This window comes from Archocentrus centrarchus, chromosome 21, assembly GCF_007364275.1.
Source record: "Archocentrus centrarchus isolate MPI-CPG fArcCen1 chromosome 21, fArcCen1, whole genome shotgun sequence".
NCBI lineage: Eukaryota > Metazoa > Chordata > Actinopteri > Cichliformes > Cichlidae > Archocentrus > Archocentrus centrarchus.
The window spans coordinates 8,627,471-8,649,112 of record NC_044366.1 but is presented as its reverse complement, the minus strand read 5'-3'; the positions used below and the strand labels follow the sequence as shown (position 1 = coordinate 8,649,112).

Sequence of the window (21,642 nt, the reverse complement as noted above, 5' to 3'; positions counted from 1 at the left end):
CACCAGACAATGCTCAGAAAAATTGCAAAAAAAAAAAATCTACATCTCAGTGTCCACAGGCTTCAGTTAGTGTGTTAAATGGTAAAATTTAATGACAGTACAATAAGAAAAAGAAGGGTTACCAGGAGAAAGTCTGTTCTTTCTAAAAAGAAGATGACAGCAGAGCTCAGTTTTGCAAAGCTGCATTTGAACAATGTCCTTTGGACAGCAGAGACCAAAGGGGAGATGCTTGGCTATAATGCACAAAGCCACATTAGATGAACACCAAACACAGCATGTCAGCACAAACACCTGATGCCGACTTTCAAGCACAGTAGTGGAGGCTTGATGATTTGTTCTTGTTTTGCAGCCACAGCACCTGGGCACCTTACAGCGATTGAGTCATCCATGAAGTCCCCTTTAAACCAAAGTATTCCAGAGTTAAATGTGAGGCTGTCTGACCACTAAGGCTTGGGCCAGATTGAGTCAAGCACAGTATCAACTCTATAGCTGAATAGCTGAAAAAGAAAAGCAACGTTTTGCAGTGGCCCAGCCGAAGTCCAGACCTAAACTTGTTTGAAATGCTGTGGCGGGACGTTAAGAGAGCTGTGCATAAACAAATACCTGCAAATCTTGGTTCTGCAATAATGAGAATCACGGGGTCTATTTATGTTTTTATAGGACTTGATGGAGTCTCACAAAAAGATATGTACAGGCTTTCTTTTCCACATGACTGTATGTTTACATCTCTCCATTAGCTTTTTCAACTATTTTGGCTTTTAATTGTTTTTCGGTTCACAATATAATCTCTCTAACCATTTATGAATTAGAAGTTTTGTTTCTCCATACATTTGTGCTTACTTAAACTATTATTCCATTATTTTCCAACATTTTAATCAAAGCTGCTATGCAAAGTTTCAATTATGATTTTTAGCCATACTTTAATCGTGACTAAATCAACTAGTTATTCAATTTTTGACCTTTACTTTGCTCTATTAATTATTTATGCACTCTTTGTATAATAAATAGCTTTTCTGCTCAAACCTTTGGGTCTCCCTGATTCAATAATTACATTTTTCTTTATAGACAAGTTAAAAGAATCTCATGTACCAATGGGCTACTCTTCCTTTGAATGAACACATTTATTCTTAAATGATGAACCACAAGGTTCTATAGCACTAATGCTGTTTTTCCCTCCACAAAAGTACCCGTGACTTGCTTCACCTTGCATGTGACACATTTAAGATGGAATCCATTTCTCCACATAATGATGCAGCCAACTCCTTGCCTTCTTTTTACCCTAAGAAACTAATTATTTTTTTCAGCACACATTTTTGTGCTTCTTTGGCTTGACAGCATGACGCCAGTCAGAGATAAGAGGGAACTCGGTTCCCAGCAGGGAAAAACACTTTGCAGCCAAGATATATCTGATGGAACATCAACCATTTTAAACTCATTTTATTGGTAAAGTTCCCCCCTAAACACTTGACAGCATGAATGCGCTTTGCAAGTGTCATTTTTTATCATTTAAAACATTTTAATCTGTTCTTGATGTGATCAGTAATGGTAAGATGAAAACCCAAAGGTTCCTAGTGAAATGCCTGCAAAAGTTTTTTCCATCAGCAGCTACCATCAAGTGCACACTGGAAGAATCTCTATAAGCCATTAGCTTTTCCAGCGGAGAAACTCAGTGACCACCATAAGATCATGATTACATCCCTGCTCTTTTCTCTGCTCTCACACTTCCATTAAGCTCCACTAACCTCGCTCTCTTTCTTCATTTTCTCTTTTGAGCTGCAGATAAGATACAGAATTCATTTCAAATGTCTAGTCTGCAGAATATATATGCTGAAAGACAAGAAACACTTATCACCCAATTTAAATTTCAGTGATTAATTATGCTAACAATAATGAAGCTGCCACATTTATTGAAGTGTTTTATAGGGATGATAGGAGAAAGAGGCATTTCTTTTATGAGACGCTGATCTTGGCCAATGACAGTCACAATCTTATCGTGTCTGTTTGTAAAGCAACATCAACAGAAGACACTATTAGTAATTCCAGATGCATCCAAATACAATTTAGAGTGTGTGACAGATTTGAGGAGTTGCTAAATGAGTTAAGTGGCAGTGGCAATAGAATATGTGCATTATAAATGCTGCTCTTAATAATGTCAGAGAAAAAAAAAGTACTGTCACATTTAATTTCTCTTTTGGCAAAAGTGGATTTCACTTTGTCATTTTGGCTTTTCAAGCAGAAAGTTTTTTGGTTTTTTTCTCCTTTCTCAGAGTGCATTTGCTTTCCAGATAGTTACAGTCTTTGGTGGTGCAATTCAATATATTCTCATCCCACGACATCAGATACTGCAGTTGTGTCACTTGCGTCAGAGTGTACTTGATGGTGGTGCCTGGACGTACCGACAATATTAGGTGCTGAGAGGTAATGACACTTGCTTGTTGCATTGATTCTGGTTAGGTTTAGGCACCAGAAACTACTTGGTTAGATTTAGGTGCTCAAATGAAGTAAAAGGGATCTTGTTAAAGGTCATGTTAAAATGGCTTCCAGCTTGGCTGTTATCTTTTGATGACTCACTGGAAGTCCCATTGTGTCAAGTTGCACAGGTGCCTCTGTGATGTATACTGTACCTCTGCCATTGTGTTAACACAACAATCCTTCAGTGCCCTTTTTTTTTGTGAAAGTGGATGAAGTTGCAGGGCTTCAATTCTGGTAATTTGTCAGCTTGTGTGATCAAACCCCCACCCCCCGTTGCTTTCTCTGTGTAGAATGGTGGCACTATGGGTGAGTGACACAAGCCACAATACAGATCGTTTACACTCGGTGGACAAATTCACAGTGGACGACCCTGCAAATGCTGGAAAAAAAGGACAAGCGTGCTGCTTGTTTCATTGCTGATGTGGTTCACCACTTTCAGGCTTGGAAACTGTGGATTCTCCAGCTGAAAATTGCTGAAAACTGGTTCAGGTTGTTTACACTGAATGTTCCCTCTCAGGCATCCTACCATGCTACAGCAGTGACAATTTGACTCCAGTTAACAAATAAATGGTGCACAACCATCAGAATGTTGAAAAGAACAACAAGCATGCTTCTAGTTGCTTTCCCGATTAGATGTGTCACTTTAGGATTTGGAAACTGCAGCGTTTAAAACTGCTAAGCCATTGCTGGAGACCCAGTTCTAATCACCGGCTGTAAGGTCAACACCGTGAGGTTGAGGACAATGGTGAAATTGCAGACTGCAAGGACAAGTGGTCTTTAGGGATTTTAGGGAGTGATCTTAAAGCAGCAGATATGCTTAAAGTGGTCTGGTGATTCACAGGAAGATGACCATAAAGGCCAGATGAGAAAATTCAACATTTTCAGAAATTTTCATAAACCTGGTGGTCACTGAAGTTGAAGGGCTCCTTCTGCACAGAGTTTAAAACCCTGGAAATAGGAATGAACAGTGTTATTTAATCTATAAAACCAATTTAAAGTTTTGGTTTAAAGCATAAAATTTCCAGAGGTACCAAATCCCTTTAAAAGTGCATCGTCAATTTGACGGACAAATCTAATTGTCTTGACACATTCAAAAATGAATAGTTAATGTAGTTATTCTTGTTTTTATGCTGATATATTTAATCTAAAGTGTTTTTTAAATGGTTTGCAAATTGTGGAGTGGAAGGGAAATCAGGAACAACCCACACAGCCTGAAGAAAGTAATGCTGCAGTTTCTTAAGGAAGTCACTGTATATTTGTTTGTTTACAGTTAAGTGCAAAACATAATGGCCCCATAGCACCACGTCATTTGACAGTAGCCGAGAACACACACACACACACACACACACACACACACACACACACACACACACACACACACACACACACACACACACACACACACACACACACACACACTCACTCTTTATAGACAGAAGAATTACTCAAGATACAAGTGGTTAAATGTGCTGCTCTGAGGAGTCTTGAAACTGCTGCTTCTCCTGAGACTTGACAAAGATCAAAGCTGCTGGATAGGAAGGAGGTATATCATGAAGAATGAATGCGTAATTAAGTGTGTCAGTATGCCACCAGTATGTGGAATTACTTAGACACCATGGTCTGTGTGTGTGTTTGTATTCATGTCATATACTGTGTGATGCCTGTCTTAACTAATAACGTGTTTCTGTGTCACGGCTTTATTTTCCCCGGTGTCCTGACCTTTGAGTAGTGACAACACTGATAACTCACTATACTGTTTATTCTTTTTCTTTTTTTTTGAACAAAAGTTTCACCTTTCTCCAGTGTTCACTTGTTTCCATATATTTATATGGATTTCACTAAATGATTAATTTTTTTGTATATAAAGCAAGCTGTATTCTTCACCTTAGCTTGCTTCTACTTCTGTATTGTGATGTGCAAGAAATACAGAGTGAAACGAATGCAAAGTGTGATTTGGGAAATGAATCAGGTAAACAACATGTGTGACATCACTGCCAAAATAACTGATTTTTCATTATGTGTAATTTTCAGGTGTTCCAGCTGTTTTTGTGGCAGTGTGGGCGATTGTCAGGGCAACAGTAGCAGATGCAAGGTAAGAGAGAAAAATCATGGTCTAACAAGATTAAGCTTCTGAGGTCTAAGACGCCATCTGTGGCAACCCCCAGCCCTAGCTCCAAAACCTAACCCAAACCCCTAACTATAACCCTAACCTTGTGTTTTGGACAAACCCAAAAACAGTCTTCTAAAGTCTAAATAAATAAATGCTTTATCCTCTGCTTGTCTAGACTTTGGAGAACAATTTTAAAAAAAAAAGCAGTCAGGCCATCTTCAGACTAAGACTTCACATAGCTATAAAAACATTTACCCCCCCCCCCCCCCCAAAAAAAAAATTAATATGAAAAGAGGCACGAGAACGAGATGCTATAATTACTGCTTAATTGTGGTGACATTTGAACTGGTGAAATACAGGATTTGATATGCAAAGAATGCTTAATTTGTTATGCTTGATAACTAAAATCAAGCACCTTCAGATGCTGTCAGTATTTGAAGTACACAAGGCAAAGTCTGGATAATCAGGGGCTGTTTGAGAGTTAAATATGGGCAGCACAGGAATTATAGCTTGAAAAGGGAACAGTGAGTGCAAGCAGTCAGTCATTAAACTGAAATTTAAATTGGCTGGCTTGTGCAACATGACAATAATGCTAGATGTACCTCAAACTTTACTGCAGACTATGCCAACAAATACAAGATGGAAAAATTTAATACCTGAAATAATCACCTGAAATGATAAAAAGAAAAAAAGAGTAAACAATGTAAACATTTACAGTACCAGTCAAAAGTTTGGAAACTTTTGACTGGTACTGTATAATTAAAATAATTAATAAAAAACAAACATGGAAACATGCATTGAAAATGTACAAACAACTCAAATGGAAAAGATTTATTTTGCCTTTGCATTTGCTATTTAATATAAATTAGGTCACATAATGTGGAGAGTGCAGAAGTTTGGACCCAGATACAGGAAACCAGAGGCAGACTTAAATAACAAAAGGCCATAAACAAAGGCCCAGAAACCAAAAGTAATCCAAAAAAAAAAAACCCCCCACAAGAGCTCACTGCAATCAAAACACAAGGAAACATAACACATGCTTTCACAACTGACAAGGAGAAGACAGGACTATTTATACACAGAGGCATAATTAGCCAACAGGAGACAGGTGGGGAACGAGGCAGAGACGACCATAAATAACACAGGTGGGAACAATCAGGGGAAGACAGAAACAGGAAGTAAAAGCAAAGTAAGCCAAAAGACACGTACAAAACATGAAAAGAAGGGAAGGAACAGCAGAGGACAAAGACATGAATACAGGGAGAAGAGACACAGGGAGGAACAGATGGGGGAACACAGAGGGAACTTAAACCACTGCTAAAAGAAATAAAAACACGAACCAGAACACAGGATGCAAAAGTGAAATTCGTCAGCACAATCACTATAAAGTAAAATAGGAATCAAAAACTCAAAGATGCCACAGAAAATAAGACCTGTCATCTACTAGAATAAAGGAACCCAAGAAATCCAACAAACACAGAAATAAAAACTTAGAAATAAACCTTCAAAGGAAGCCCAAATTCAACGAGACTTCGTCGGCTCGGGCCTAATTATAGTCACAGAGCATTCAGACTCAAAACGATAAAAAAAAAACCCTTGGAGCATTACACTATCACTGCAATCTCTAAGATTAGAGTATCTTGTAACAAAACGAAACATTTCTCTCTGCGGTACCCCTTTTCTAGTCAGTCTGCTTTTCTTAATAACACCCATCATCCCCTTTTGCTCCTGCCTCTCTCACTAAAATTTCCTTCCTTTCCTTGCATTTGTATCACCTGCAGGTGCTGGGAGTTGAGTGCTGGGAACATCAAATGGATCTACCAGGTTCCCATCTTGACAGCAATTGGGGTAAGAGTGCTGAATTTGTTACTGGCTATGTATGCAACTTGAAAATTCATAAGAATATGCTTTTGGAAAAAAAAAAAAAGGGCCCAGTCATCCCAAATTTCACTCTCGCTTTTGAATTTCTTGTTTGTATCATTTATATTAAGGGCACACATCCCCACCAATAACCTGTGACTTAGCAGGCTTTGTGTCAGTATAAAGCATGTATTGATTCCTTATTCAATATGAACATCTTCTAAAAGTGCTGTGAGTTTTCTCTCCATAACCTGGAAATTTCTGCTTGTTGATATAACAGAGTTATTAAACATGAGTTATGGCTCTATAAGGTGCTGATACCAGAAGATGTCATACTCCCTTAAGAGCAATTACAATTTGTAGACTTGTTACATAAGAAAATAACATTTATTAAGTGCCTAAATAACCATAAACTAAATATTTCATAAAATATGTTCCTCATTCAAACTAAGATCTTGTGTAACAATCAATATCCCACACAGATTAGAAATAAATAGAAATATGATTGAAAATTTGGCAGGACAAGGAGCAATCTAAAAATACCCGCATACTCCAAGCAGTATTTCACTGTCTCCAGAGGCTAAAGTGTGCGGATATATAGAAAATAGTAAATGGACTGCATACTATTGCAATTTTTCTAGTTTTATCGACCAATTGGAAGTGCTTTCACAAGCCAGTTTCAGCAATTTACACATCAGTTATATGGGATACACAATATAACACACACACACACACACACACACACACACACACAGTACTGCTGACCTTCCCACTGCTGGACGATCCACTCTGTGTCCTTCACTGTACCACGTTCGCCATACTGGAGTGTGTGTGTGTTTGTGTGTGTGTTTTGATGGATGGATGGAGGTGGTGATGTATGACGGGAGATACCTGCTGTAAAATGTTCAATCTGTGAAACATGCTGCAAATCTGAAGGAGCACACAGGTGTACTCACTAACCAAAGCTGGAAAACAGACTGAAGGTGTACAGCGATCCTCTTTCATTTTGACCATGTTAACTTATTTTCTCTCACAATTTCCACACTTATTACCCTCGAGTGTAGTGAAGCCAAACACCACCTAAATGTTCTACCAGTTCTTCACAGAAAATGGGCCTTGGGTTGAAAAAACTATTTACTGACTTTATTGCAGTGCATTTATACTGTTTAAAATAAATTCACATAGCCTTGCCCGTGTGGCTTAAGGATAAAATTAGGAAAAATACAACAATGCCACCTGGGGAACTCCAGAATGTTTATATTTTTTTTTTAAATTTTCATTTAGTTAATTTAAAAATGAATAAAATAAAGCACCTGGAGCCAATTGCAGAAAATCAACTGCTCAGAGTACCACCCTGGGGAGCTACCAACTGCTCGAGTCAGGTGTAACACAAATAAATGTAACACAAATAAATGGTGTGTAGTAATGCGGCAGCTGCAGTTGAGGAAACACACTTGGAGACTGGAATTCTCTTCACCCGATGTGCAATTTATTCACAAGTGCTATTTACAAGGCAGTCCGGATATCCAAGATGGTGGCAGCATGGAGCAGCGCATTCAACAAACATTGTGGTAATATTGACAACACATGACTCAGTGCTAACAAATGGTTTTGAATATGTGGGCCCATTGTATTTTATTTTTCTATGGCATGGAAATAATGAGAATGTTAATGCTAAGAAATAAATACCAAAAATCTGCATACTATTGAATCTAACTGAAATTAAAGTAAACCAATGAAGGACTGGACCAAAGTAGCGTTGGCCTCACATTTACTATTGAAACAACCTCTATTTTGCCGGCAAGATTTTATACTAATAAAAGTCATTGCAATCTGTTATTGGCCAGTAACACATTTAGTCCTATAGGGGACGGGTTACCCTGTGACATACAGTAGTGCAATCTACACTGTTATCACAGTGCTTTTACTCACATACATATGACCGGGAGTGCCGAACAAAATGACACTACTCTACAGTGAAGCGAGAACTGATGAAAGGAATCCCAAACAACCTGGTTGACTTAACAAAGATGGCAAGTCAAGCAAACCACAAGGCTAACCAAAACAGCAAGGAGCAAGGAGAGGCAAAATAGCAGAAGACGAATCCACAAAGGAAGAGCAGCAATTATCCAGATCACACTGCATACTACATTGTTGTAATCCTGTTCTTCACCTGTGACTAAACTTATCAAAATGTGTCACACAATAAGCTCTTCCAGCAGATCACATCAAAAATGGAACAGAAGGCAAATCACTTGGTGTAGAAATGATCAAAAGTGTTGCAACTGTGACAGCAGACACTACCAATCACAAAAAAATGTAAGAGTCAGGCCAACAATGATGACCTTGGCCTGATCAGAGAATTATCCAACAGTCCACGATATGCGCAATAAGCAGGTAGGACTGGGTCATCAAAAGGGTGGTTTGATCCCTGATTCTTCCATTCTGCATGCTAAAGTGTACTTGGCTAAGATACTGAATCCCAGATACTCCTCAATACATTCATCGGCAAGTGGTGTACAAGATTGTATGTGATAGGTAAGAGACTTTTAAAATAATCGAATAAAATGTTTAAATGAGTGTGTGAATGTGGCTTGTAGTGCAAAAAGCTTTGAGTCCTCAGAGTATGAAAACTCTACATAAGGCCGTCCATTTATCATATTAGTCACTTGCATCTATAAGCCACCCCAGAGTTACAGTGACAGGCATAGAGAAGAATGAGTCACTGTGTGGGATGAATTTGGTTAGTATGGTTAAAGATCCGTGTCCACATACAGTGCGGCTCCACAGTGTAGTGCTTTACACAATCGCAGTACACGTAAAAGTTTCCTGGTTTAAGACTAGGAAGAGACATAAATCCTTTTGGGATTGCATCAGGAAGGGCATCCGGTATGAACATCTGCTGAATCAAATATGCGGCGCTGTCTTCTCCACTAACCCTTTTTGACTAAGGGAGCAGCCGAAAGACGCTTCTTCTTATCTGTGCCCACAGACAGCTGTTTTGGCCCTGTAGTCACCCGTGACCCCACTTTGAGCTGTGTGCTCAGAGTGTTTTTGTGCCCAGTGACTTTGAAGGTTGTCAGCGATGAGTGCCATAGGATTTGCATAGAAAATCTTTTTTTTTTTTTTTTTGCTCTGTTTGTTTGTTTTAGACTCTGCCAAACAAACAAACAAACAAACAAACAAACAAACAAACAAACAAACAAACAAACACTTACTGGGCTGCAGCCAGGAATGACATCCAAGGACTGATGCCTGGCTTATGTGTGCCACATTTCCTTAAATTGTAAACGGGTATTTATTAACCTTAACAAGAAGAAAAGAAGCCTTTCCTGTACTTGAAGCAGGCTTGTATTTTTGGGCAGGCTGAATTAAACCAAATTATCTGGATATTGCTGTTAACATTAACTCAACATCTGTATTTGTTTTTGATTTTTTTTGACAAAAGCTCAATCAGCAATTGATGATTCTAAGTATTGTTTATAGACCTGAAATACCCACTGTGAATTATTCAAGTCTAGGACCTAGTGTGGGTTTTTTTGAACATTCAGATTCTGTTTTGATTTGTTTAGTTTTCTGAGTTCTGTTCTGCGCTGTGGTTTTTGTATTTAGTTCCTGTCTCCCTGTGTTCTCACTGTGTGTCTGACTCCCTGATGTTTCTGTCCGGATCAAGTGTCTTAGTTTTTAGCCCTGTCTCTGTATTAAGTCATCCTCTTATTACTTGGTTAACTTCAGTCTCGTCTGCTTCCTCTGTCTAGTGTGATTATGTTCAGCAGTTTTCCCCCGTGTGTCCAATCTCCTTGATGACCTTGTGTGTGTGCTGCCTTTTGTTCCTCGTTGCATCCTCGTCAGTCGTTTCCATGCTGTGTGTTCCCATGTCCCACATTTCTGAGTTTCATCCCTTAGAATATATACAGGGCTGGTCAGGAGCTAGAATATACAAACTATGCTTTCCCTGAGTTTACCAGCAGAATAAAGCTGAGTTTTTTAGTTTAATCCTGTCTCCTGAGTCCTGCACTGGGGTCATATCCTGCCTGCCACACAGCAGTACATGACAATACTGATCATACAGTCAGACTGATGTAGATATCTATCCTGAAACATTGACAGCACAGCACTGTAGCCTGAATCTATTGGTGTATCCTCACAGTGGTGGCTTGGTGATGACAAAGCTTTCACTTGCAGTTGTACAACAACTGAGAGTATTGATCCATTATGCTTACAAGTGCTGGTCCTAAGGGCTGGTGTGTTTGTAAGTCGATGAGGTTGGTGAAATATTTGCAGGCTGGTGGGCTGTGCTCGGTAAAACAACAACAAAAAAACAACAAAAAGAAGTGAATGTGTAGAGCTGGGTTTTTTTTTTGGTTATTCCAGTATTTTTATTTTAAATAGAATTATAAATAAAACATCTTCCACAGCATTCTAATTATTGAGCAGCTGTTATTGTTCATTATCCCAGCAGAAACACATTATATAATTGAGAGTCATTATGAATTCTGAACATGGCAAATTGTTACAGCAGGTAAAAGCCTAGTTAAGAGAAATGAGACAGTTAAGATAATTGTGGTCAAAATGTGTAGAGTTAAATTAACAGTGTATAAATATAATCTTTTCTGTTTTTGTTGAAAATGTGTAAAAGAAAATCCGTGCTGGCAGTAAAATAACTAAAAACTTGGATTTAGTAACTGGTGTCTGGCAGCAGTAACTTCAAACAAGTGCACCTGGTAGCTGCGACTCAGAGCTTGCCCAGAGCTCAGCAGGAAGTCTGAGCCCCCCCCCCGATCTGCTTCAGTTCAGAAAAAAGTTACACAGAAGAAAAATCAAATAACATAGTAAATGTTTGTTTTTTTGTATTCTTTCAAACTATGATTGACTTGTAAAAGTAGCCAGTTTCGCACTATTTACTTGTGGCATAGTTATGAGAATTAATTGAATGAGAAAAATATTAAAACAAACAAATAAATCATTATGACACATTTACTACTGAAGGAAATAATGGTTTTTCCATTCTTTTCCATCTGGGCGTCAAGGATTATGGGTCTCTCTATATGGATGGGTCTCCAGAGGTCATACCTTTCTGAAATGTAATGATCTGACTCGGTGGGTGACCTTAAATCTTTGCTCTTATAGCTACAACTTGGTGTTTCCTTAGGGCCTAAAGGCTAGCCTGGAAGCTTAGTATCTAATTTGGAAGACCAAGACCTTGGTGTATTCCATTTATCTCAAAGGAAGAGTAGAAGGTGGTATAAAAAGACTCGGGTTACTGTACTTCTGGTCAATAGGTTGATTCATCTTTGTTATCCTTGGGACAAAATGGCAATAATTATTTCTGCTATTTTGATCTTACACTCCAGAATGAAGTATCTGCAAGAGGACAAACCGTATTTCATGTGATTTCCTTAACAGTGGGTGTTGTTTGGATGTATAGTGTGTGAGTGGGTGTGGTGGATGGTGGGTATAATGTTGTTATTCCGCACAGTCTCTATAGGTTATTCCAAAAAAAAAAAAAAGGGATTTCTTTGTTTGAAGCCATGTTCTAGTTCTGTGGTTCACCTGGGCCCCACTCAGCACCATTTCCTTAAATAAAGGTGAAATTCAAGGCTTAACTTTTAAAACTGAATGTTTTTGCTAGTACGCATTACATCAGTCACCTTGTAGGACAGACAAATCACAGTTCCAAGATATCTTTTGCCTCACTTCACAGCTATGATTCATAACCGCTTTAATCTTTTTTTTCTAATTACATAAAAAGATTAAATAAAAAGATCTTCTAATTATTCAATTCTGAAGTTCCATCTCATAATGTTATCTTTATTATCTGGCTTATAATTGCAATGTAAGACTACACCAAACTCAAAACTCTGTAGCAAGAAAGGTTTCTGGAGTAAAACGTAAGATTAGTTAAGCACCTTTTCTCTTGTGACTTGATGTCAAACAAAAAACAAAACAAAACAAAAAAGAATTGGTCCCAATAACCACAGAACTATTGGAAAAATCTTTGACATCTGAGCCATTTGGCTTGCATACTAAGGCTTATGTTAGTGGCTAAAATGTTAAATTAAGGTAAGGCTGGGAGATATTGTGCCCACTCAAAACAAAGTAGCATAAATCATAGGATGAGACTTATTTCATGCTCATCCTACACCATCCTCCAGGGAAATCTGGCTGTGGTCGAAGGCCAGCCAGTATATTTTTTTCACTCATAGGTGAAACTGACTGCTGAACAAATTGTTTGTTTGTTCAGATCAAAAAAAATTAATGAATTCAAATTTTGAAAAGGTGGTCTAGGTATCCCCTGGTTCCATGTGTCCTTAAAAACAGTGGGGGAAAAAAGCAATGTTGGGTCATTTTTACAACTATGGTGAATGGGCTGACCAACCCTACAATTTTTTTTAACAAATAACAGGAAAGATGACACAAATCTTCAAGTACTGACAAGCTTAAATAATACTATATGTACGTGTATGTGGTGCAAGTATGGGGTGGGTGTATGGATGTAAGTGTGTGTATGTGTGTGTATGTGTGTGTGTGTGTGTGTGTGAGCGCATGTGTGAATTTACTAGGAAATAAGATTCTCAAGCAGATACTTCTGAGCACAATAAACCCTGAGAGAAAATGACCTCAGAATGGTTGAACACACGTTTTAACAAACTCGTTTTTTTCTAAAAAGAAAGAAACAGCATAGATAAAAAGGACTGTGATACTTTTACAAAGACACTGAGCAGTGCATGACCTATAAACCATTAAAAAGGCTACGCATGACTTGCTTTAACTCTTACTGCGAAAAAATGGTATAGACATAGTGCGCTCTCTTGAACGTACACTACAGACAACACATTGTGTGTATGACAGCAAGTACCATGTGTTCAAGTATGCAGTCATAAAAAGAATTACTTATTGACTATAGTACTCCAGTTACAAAAAATCTGAATGGATATCATGGTCATGGGCATGAATATCATTACTCCTCTATGCACTGAGGCTTATTTTAGTTATTAAACTTGCTACAACAACACAATTTAAGAAAAAGAGTGAGGACATTTATGCAAAAGTTCTGAATTAATGAACAAGCTACTTAAAATTACATGTTTCTTGTAACTGAAAGATGTCTTCTGACTTAAGTTGTCTGCATGCTGTGAGTTTAAAACAGGCTCCAACTGGAAAAATCACCTATAGATTCAATCAGAAGCAATATTGTTTCATCAGGACTAATGTATTGCTGGTTATAACAGATTATTGACTATGGACACAAAGTGTACACACTCTCTAGACAATACATTAGGTACAGTACCAATGTACTGTACCTAATGTACTCACTCACCTTGCAGCCGGAAGGTTGCAGGTTCGAGCCCCTGTCCCTGTGCTGCATTGTGTCCTTGGGCAAGACACTTAAACCACATTGCCTAATGGTAGCGCCGGTCTCTGGCTGCATGACCGCAAATGCTCATCTCTGGATGAGTGATCTGGAACCATCATTTCGTTGTGGGCCTTGTGCGCACAATGACAATGAGTTGAATCTAACATCTAACAATCAAAAGTTTGGACACACCTTTCTCGTACCAGGTGGGACCCAGTTTTGCCTTCAGAACTGCTTTAATTCTGTGTGGCTTTGTGGCAAGATGCTAAAAATATTCCTCAGAGATTTTGGTCTATATTGACATGACATCACGCAGTTGCTGCAGATTTGTCAGTTGCACATCTGTGATGCAAATCCTATTCCACCACATCCTAAAGGTGCTCTATTGGATTGAGGTCTGATGATGGTCATTTGAGCACAGTGAACTCACTGTCATGTTTGAGCTTTGCAAAATGGCACGTTATCCTGCTGGGAACAACTGTCAGAAGGTGGGTACACTGTAGTCATAAAGGGATGCACATGATCAGCAATAATACCAAGCTAGGCTCAAGGTGTGCCAAGAAAATATCTACTACACATTACACCACCACCAGCAGCCTGAACTGCTGATATAAAGCAGTTCATATTCTGACCCTAACATCCAAATGTCACAGCAGAAATTGAAACCAGGCAACATTTTTTCCAATCTTTTTTTGTCCAATTTTGGTGAACCTGTGTGAATTGCAGCCTCAGTTTCCTGTTCTTAGCTGAGAGGAGTGACACCCGGTGTGGTCTGCTGCTGCTGTAGCCCATCTGCTTCAACGTTTGTGCATTCTGACATGCTCTTATACATATCTTGGTTATAATGATTGCTTATTTGAATTACTGTTGCCTTCCTATCAGCTCAAAGCAGTCTGGTCATTCTCGTGCATTTCTTATAGAATTTAACTTGATAAAAAAAACAAGAAAAGTCTATTGATTTCTAACAGCTCAGCCAACTTGGCTTAGTACTTTTAATACAAATGTGATATTGAGTACGGCCTGATATGTATGCCTGTCTGTCTGCACAGATTTTTATCTGTATGATGCTGGTTATGTCCGTGGAGATTATAGTGACAGAATTTTACAGATCTGCGTATATTATCAAAATAAGGGATGAGTTGACATTCTGAACACTACGATTTTACCCTGGTTACAGTACAAACCCTTAATTCCTGCTCTGTTTAATTAGCTACTACACATAAATGTTCATTTCCAAAATGTAGTGGGTGAAGAGACTACTACCTTACTGTTAAAATTGTAATATATTCACAAAGCCTGTAATGAGACAGACAACAAATTATTTACTGAAAAGCTTGGACACACAATTGATTTACAACATGAGGTTTATATTTCTTGATAAGTTTGTTACTAAACAAATAAGCTTACGCGCATGCACGCACGCATACACGCATACACACAGGCAATGCGTACAGACAGTACATTGCATATGGTTGGTATAAAAGACAAAGTTCCCACCACAGTGTTATAATTATAAATGTGAGAGGAGACATCTCATTTCTGTGTTTGCCATTGCGTATAGAGCACAGATGATGGCATTTATAGTTAGCACAGTCCTCAATGACCAACATTTACAGAAATGTGATAATATGGCTGTGCGATGTTGTAGAGCCAAAATGTTGCTCTTCCCTTTCATCGCATTCCATTTTCTGGGTTAAATGGAACTTTGGCACATGGATACAAATTACAGTTAGCATAGTCACATTTTTCCCCCAAATTTTGTGTGTATATGTTTATGTTCATAAGAATGAAAGCTGGAGAAGATAAAGAATGAACACAAAGCCTCTGACACTGTGTAAAATGAATGAGCTCACAAATAAAGTGCTTTAAATCACTAGTTAATGTCTGGATTATATCTGTATGTAGAATGCTGCTGGTCTCAACATGTTTTATGTATTCTATGTCTTATTCAGGCTCATCCAAGTGTTGCACAGTGTGGGATTTAAAGTATCCCTAAATATTGGCTGCATAAAACATACGCCTAAATTTGCATCTTTCAAATTACTTTGCTCAAGTCTCATTAAAATCTCTTAGAAGAAATCACAAAAGTTTCCAAAAAAAGGGCCTTTGTAAGCCTCTAAAGGTATTTTCCTTGATTATTGACCTGCAGCCGCACTGTACTTATCTTGTGTGAATTAAAGGCTGTAACAAGTGTGCAAATGACAAGTTCTTTTTAAAACACTCCTGCAGTATATTATGTACTGGTGTATGTACTGCAGTTTAAAGTTGAAATTAGATTTGACATTCTAGTTTACATTCTGCATGGTGGGGATATTGGAAGAGAAAAGCTGCCCAGTGCAGTGAAGTTTTTAATAATCTTTGGTACATGCCAGTTTGTGTGTCAGTATTCAGTAAATGACTACTATAAAAGTTTTTTTTTTTTTAAATTTATGTACAACATGATTTAATGTACATGATATAGTTACAGAGCATCAATATATGAAGACTCTTATCTTTTCTTCTGTTTCAGCTCAACTTTATTTTGTTTGTGAACATTGTGCGGGTTCTGGCCACTAAAATACGAGAGACAAACGCAGGGAGATACGACACCAGGAAACAGTACAGGTTTGAACTAACTGTATCTAGAACACCATTCATTCTGTGCTCAGGGCTGGAGTTTGCTGTAAATTGTCTAATGTCTATATATGCCATGCGAATGAATGAATGCGAATGTGAATGCCAACACTGTTGATTGCAGATGCCGTTCATCTATCTTTCATTGTATTTGTCAGGTCTGCTGTTTTGTCATTGTCACAGTTATTAGCTGTAATGTGTAAATGCCTTGAGCCACTCCTCATTTCTTTGTAGTTTGCTAGGAAAAGTGAAAATAGGTGCAAGAATTTATTGAAATACTATATGTGCAAATAAATCAAGATACAGCATATAAGGCAAAAATGGATCCATCCATCCATCCATCCATCCATCCATCCATCCATCCATCCGTCCATTCATCCATCCATCCATCCATCCATCCATCCATCCATCCATCCAGGTTGGAAAATCAAGCCAATCAGACACTTTCTAGATGGTATTACATGGTGGATTATAATCTGATGATACTTTTATATGTTCATAATTCTATCAAGTTTGACAAGAGGGGGAATCTTGTCAAATCTGATGGAAATCCATTGTCCCTGCTTCCCTTCCCAGATGCATCTGCAGGTCTCTTTGCTTTTCTCATTTCTCAAGGACATGACTTTCAGATGCTATTCATTTGCTATAGATAGTTTATAGACCTGTCACTTATTTTTCTAGTTAATAAAACATGTTTGGTTATGTGGGAAACCCCAGTTCTCTGAAATCTGAGTGAGACATGGGGCCTGTGCCTGTATGATTATGGTTGACCATCTTTCCCTAAGATGAAGAGTCAACCCACAAGCAGCTGGGCAAGGTCAGGATGTGACGTCCCTTACCTTTCTGCCACTAGCGTCTCTCTTCTAAGAGAATCCAGTGGGAATCATAACTAGTAATGCTGAGTTTTGACAGCTAGTGAATAGCTACATAAACACAAGCTCACTTAATGTGACAGTTTGATAAGGTGTGAATGTGCAATGACACGACAATGGGTTACCGGAAAAATTTTATAAATGACCAGAAAAAAATCTAATAAATATTACAGTGTACATTCAGGGGTTACTTTGGTAGCTGCATCGCTTAGGAGCTCTAGTGATCTTCACAGTAGGGGGCCTAATGTGGGGCCAGGGGACCCCGTGTTCTTGAAGTGAATGGGCTGTATTAGACAGACAGGGTAGTAGTGGCGAGCACTACTTCTCATTTTTACCATACACATGCAACATTCATGCAGATGAGTAAACACTGATTAACACATTCATAAGCACTAGATGCCTAACTCAAACAGATACTCTCACCTTAAACTTTAACAGAGACTTGACACTGGAATATAATTATTTCTGCTGTGGGAGCTTGAATTGAATCCCTGGAGTGTCTCTATAAAATTAGTTGTAGCCACACATGCACGTATGCGTGCACACACATTTCAACATTTGCAATTATCACCATTTTCTCCCCTGCTGGTGCTGGCATCAGTGTGTCAGATAAAAACATTATAATTACAGTGTATTATCTGACAGGGGTATGGTGCTGAATGCCGCAGGCGAGGTCGTTTTGTGTAGATGAACAGACGATTTATCAGAAGAAAATTATTGTGATCCAGTGCAGCAAATTGGAAGCCTGGAAGATCATCCAAGTATAGGATGTTTCATACATACATTTTTTTTAAAGTTTTGTTTTCAAAGTGAAAAATAGAAATATGAGGACACAAATCAATAAATTAAACATCAGATATCACATCAAAGCAACTCACTTACAGATCCAGTCTACAATTGATTCATACCATCTGGCCCATAAGAAAAAGGTATCAAAATCCAACATTAAAAAATATAATAAAATCACCACTATTATTGTGGCAGAGGAAAGAAAACAAGAGCTAAATAAAATTTGTTGATCCATTTCCCCTCATAAAGTTGACCAAACAGCAGCAGACTTCTTACCATTATTTGATTTCAGGAAGCAACTTTAATCATTCGTATATTTTTAGATGTCATTATTTCAGCTTGGAATTGGTTTTTGTTTTCTCAATAAACTCATCAAAAAGTAAATTATTTCCAACTGAAGAAATGTTTCCCTTAATTTCCATGGTGTAGTAGCAAATAAATACTTTCCATCTTTCGGTTTTCCTTTTCTCTCTTTTTTATCACCCTTCTTTCTTTGTTTCCTTTCCTTTCGCTCACTTTACCTTTCTTACCCTCATAGCTGTTCCTTCTTTCTCTTAATTTTCCCAGTTTGTTCCTCTTACTCTGCCTATTTAGTCCTCTTTCTAGGTATCTTTCTATTAATCCTCCCCTACTAATTATAACCAAGCCATGCATTGGCTAATTTACTAAAATTTTAATCTATCAAGTACACCATTTTCCTGCGCTATAAAAAAGGTAAACTCATCCATCCATCCATCCATCCATCCATCCATCCATCCATCCATCCATCCATCCATCCATCCATCCATCACAGTGGGGTGTTCCCAAGCTGAGAGATATAATAACTCCAGCATGTCCTGGGCCTGCCCTGGGGCCTCCTCTCAGAACACTCTTGAAATGCCTCAGGAGGTGTCCAGGAGGCGTCCCAGTCAGATGTGGAGGAGCAGCAGCTCTACTCTGAGCCTATCCTGTATGACTCAGCTACTCACCGTATCTCCAAGGTTCAGTCAAGGTAGCCCTCAGAGGCCATTTCCAGTGCTTGTGTCTATGACAGTGGTTCTCAAATCCAGGCCTCATGGCCCAGTGTCCTGCAGGTTTTAGATGTGTCTCTGCTTCAACACACCTGAATCACATATAGAAGTCATTAGCAGGACTCTGGAGAACTTGACTGCATACTGAGGAGGTAATTCAGCCATTTGATTCAGGTGTTTTGGATCAGGGACACATCTAAAACCTGCAGGACACCGGGCCACGAGGCCTGGATTTGAGAACCACTGGTCTATGATGTCATTTGTTGTGCTACTACTCAGAACTCATGGCCATAGGTGAGAATAGGAAGGGACTGTAGACTGAATTGTAAATCGTTAGCTTCGCTCTCTCCACCACACCAGATTTCAGATTTATTTTAAAATAAAGTGGCAGCTAATCTGGCTGTTTTTTCTTTGTCTCCATGCTCTCTAATTATCATGTGGTTTCTGGTCTCCTGGGCTAGTCTTTAGTGATATTGCCGCATCAGTTGTTTGGGTTGGTACAATGCTGGTGTAACTGATGACACTAAAATGTAATTCTAATGCACTTTATATCAGTCAGTGAACATGTTGCACCTTCAGTCAGGGTCGTTAGCTGTAGGGCACCCATGTTTTGAAAGAACCATTACATAATATTCTTGTAGTAAAAACCTGAAGAACTGACAGTGAAATGGTTAAATGGACTGTATCGGTGTCTTTAAATAAAAATTACTGTAATAATTACTGTACTTTAAAAAGTTGAATTAATAAATTTAGTGACCATGAGTACAGAATTTCATAGTATGGCTATGAGGCTGCATGTTGAATTAAAATATCACTTTATTTGGTCATTAGCATAAGCCAAGCCAAATATGCTCTGATTGATTTTGAACAAAAGCCTACAGTGTATTCCCTACAGTATGAATCCTGTGGAAGCATATGGGTGGAATAATGAGATGAATGATGAAAAAACGAGTCTGTGTTTGATTTTTTTTGTTTCTAAGGTCACGCAGTCCTTACTAAAAATGGTAAACTAAGCCTTTTAACCTTTATGGACATGACAGTTTATTCTTTGTTAGCAGGAAAGACAGAGAAATAGATCACTGCTTGTTCTTAGGCCTATCTATTTGTACGCCCGGTGCATCGACATCATGCAGAATTTTATTATTTGTTTTTGTTTTGCATTATTAAAATCCATGTTTGGCCTAATCCATGTTTAGCCTTGTGTGTTGTGTGAAAATAAAGTTTTGATTTCAATCTTTGGAGAGAAAAATGGAGTGTGAAAATTTAAGGCATACACATTTACAAGCTGATTTCTAAAGGATAATTTTAAAACATTCAGAGTGAAATGTTTTTCGGTATTGGTGACCGAGCATCAGTATTCATTCAGCCCCTTAGAAATTTAATTATATTTGGCCAAACCATTTCTATTCTTTGGTCACACAGTTTATCTGCAGTTATGATGCATTCAGAGTAAATGTAAAGCAAAGTTTCAACCTGTTTTTCTCATGTGAAAACAGTCACTGGAGTGCTTTTAAACTTTGGCTTTATAACAGCTAATGTTATTCCAAAAGCATAACCTTGAGCTTGGAATTAAGTAACAGTACAGTAACATATTTTAAGAACCCATCTTAGCCCTCTCCTTTTTGTTGTGCTACTCAGTATAAACAAAATCGAATCATACAACTTTGGCTGCCCACAACTGGGGGAAAAAAAAAAAATAATCCAACAAGCTTGTTCTTGGAGATGTTAAGAGAATCTACAGTTTATGGAAGAATATAAACTGTAGATTCTCTTAACATCTCCAAGAACAAGCTTGTTGGAGATGTTAAGAGAATCTACAGTTTATGGAAGAATATAAGCTTCCATGACCCAGTGTCAATTGAATTAATCACAAAAGTTGAAACATTTTGAACTCATAACTGGTATTCACATTCTTACTGCAAATTTGGAGTGGGTATTTGCATCACCCATTGCAAATTTGCATACATTTGCATAAGCTTTGTATACATATTTAGTCTGAATACAAAATAAGACCGAAAGGACACAGTGTGTTACTTTATCAGTATGGATACTCCTCAACTGTTAGATTTGGTTCCCTGGAGTCATGTACAGTATGCTGCTCCTAACCCTGAGGCAACCATGGCCATTGGTCACATTAATTACACAATAATGTAGGAACACCCACTTTAGTTGTGCAGGGATCTGAACCTGCTAAATAGGAGCACACGGGAGGATCCTAACTTTCAAGGCTTGAAATTAACTTCAGTTAATTTAATGATGGACTTTTTGTTGTGCACTGACGGACATTTGCTGTACAGGAAATTCCATCCATCCATCCATTTTCTTTCACTTATCCGGGGCTGGGTCATGGGGGGCAGCAGCCTAAGAAGAGAAGCCCAGTCCTCTCTCTCCCCAGCCACCTCCTTCAGCTCTTTTGGGTAAACCCCAGCCAGCTGAGATATATAATTTCTCCAGCATGTCCTGGGCCTCCTCTCGGTAGGACATGCCCTGAACACCTCGCCCAGAGAGGAGGCATCCTAGTCAGATCTAAACTGGCTCCTTTTCATGTGGAGTAGCAGC

General features: G+C 38.4%; 1 protein-coding gene across 1 annotated transcript in view; it reads left to right on the top strand.

Annotated features, from left to right (window-relative positions):
• Positions 1-21,642, top strand: part of pth2ra (parathyroid hormone 2 receptor a) — a 79,423-nt gene that overhangs the window by 44,576 nt on the left and 13,205 nt on the right. Inside the window, exons 8-10 of the mRNA XM_030758117.1 lie at positions 4,504-4,564; positions 6,364-6,430; positions 16,309-16,403. Coding sequence (XP_030613977.1) covers positions 4,504-4,564; positions 6,364-6,430; positions 16,309-16,403 — 223 coding nt within the window. The remainder of the gene's footprint in view (positions 1-4,503; positions 4,565-6,363; positions 6,431-16,308; positions 16,404-21,642) is intronic.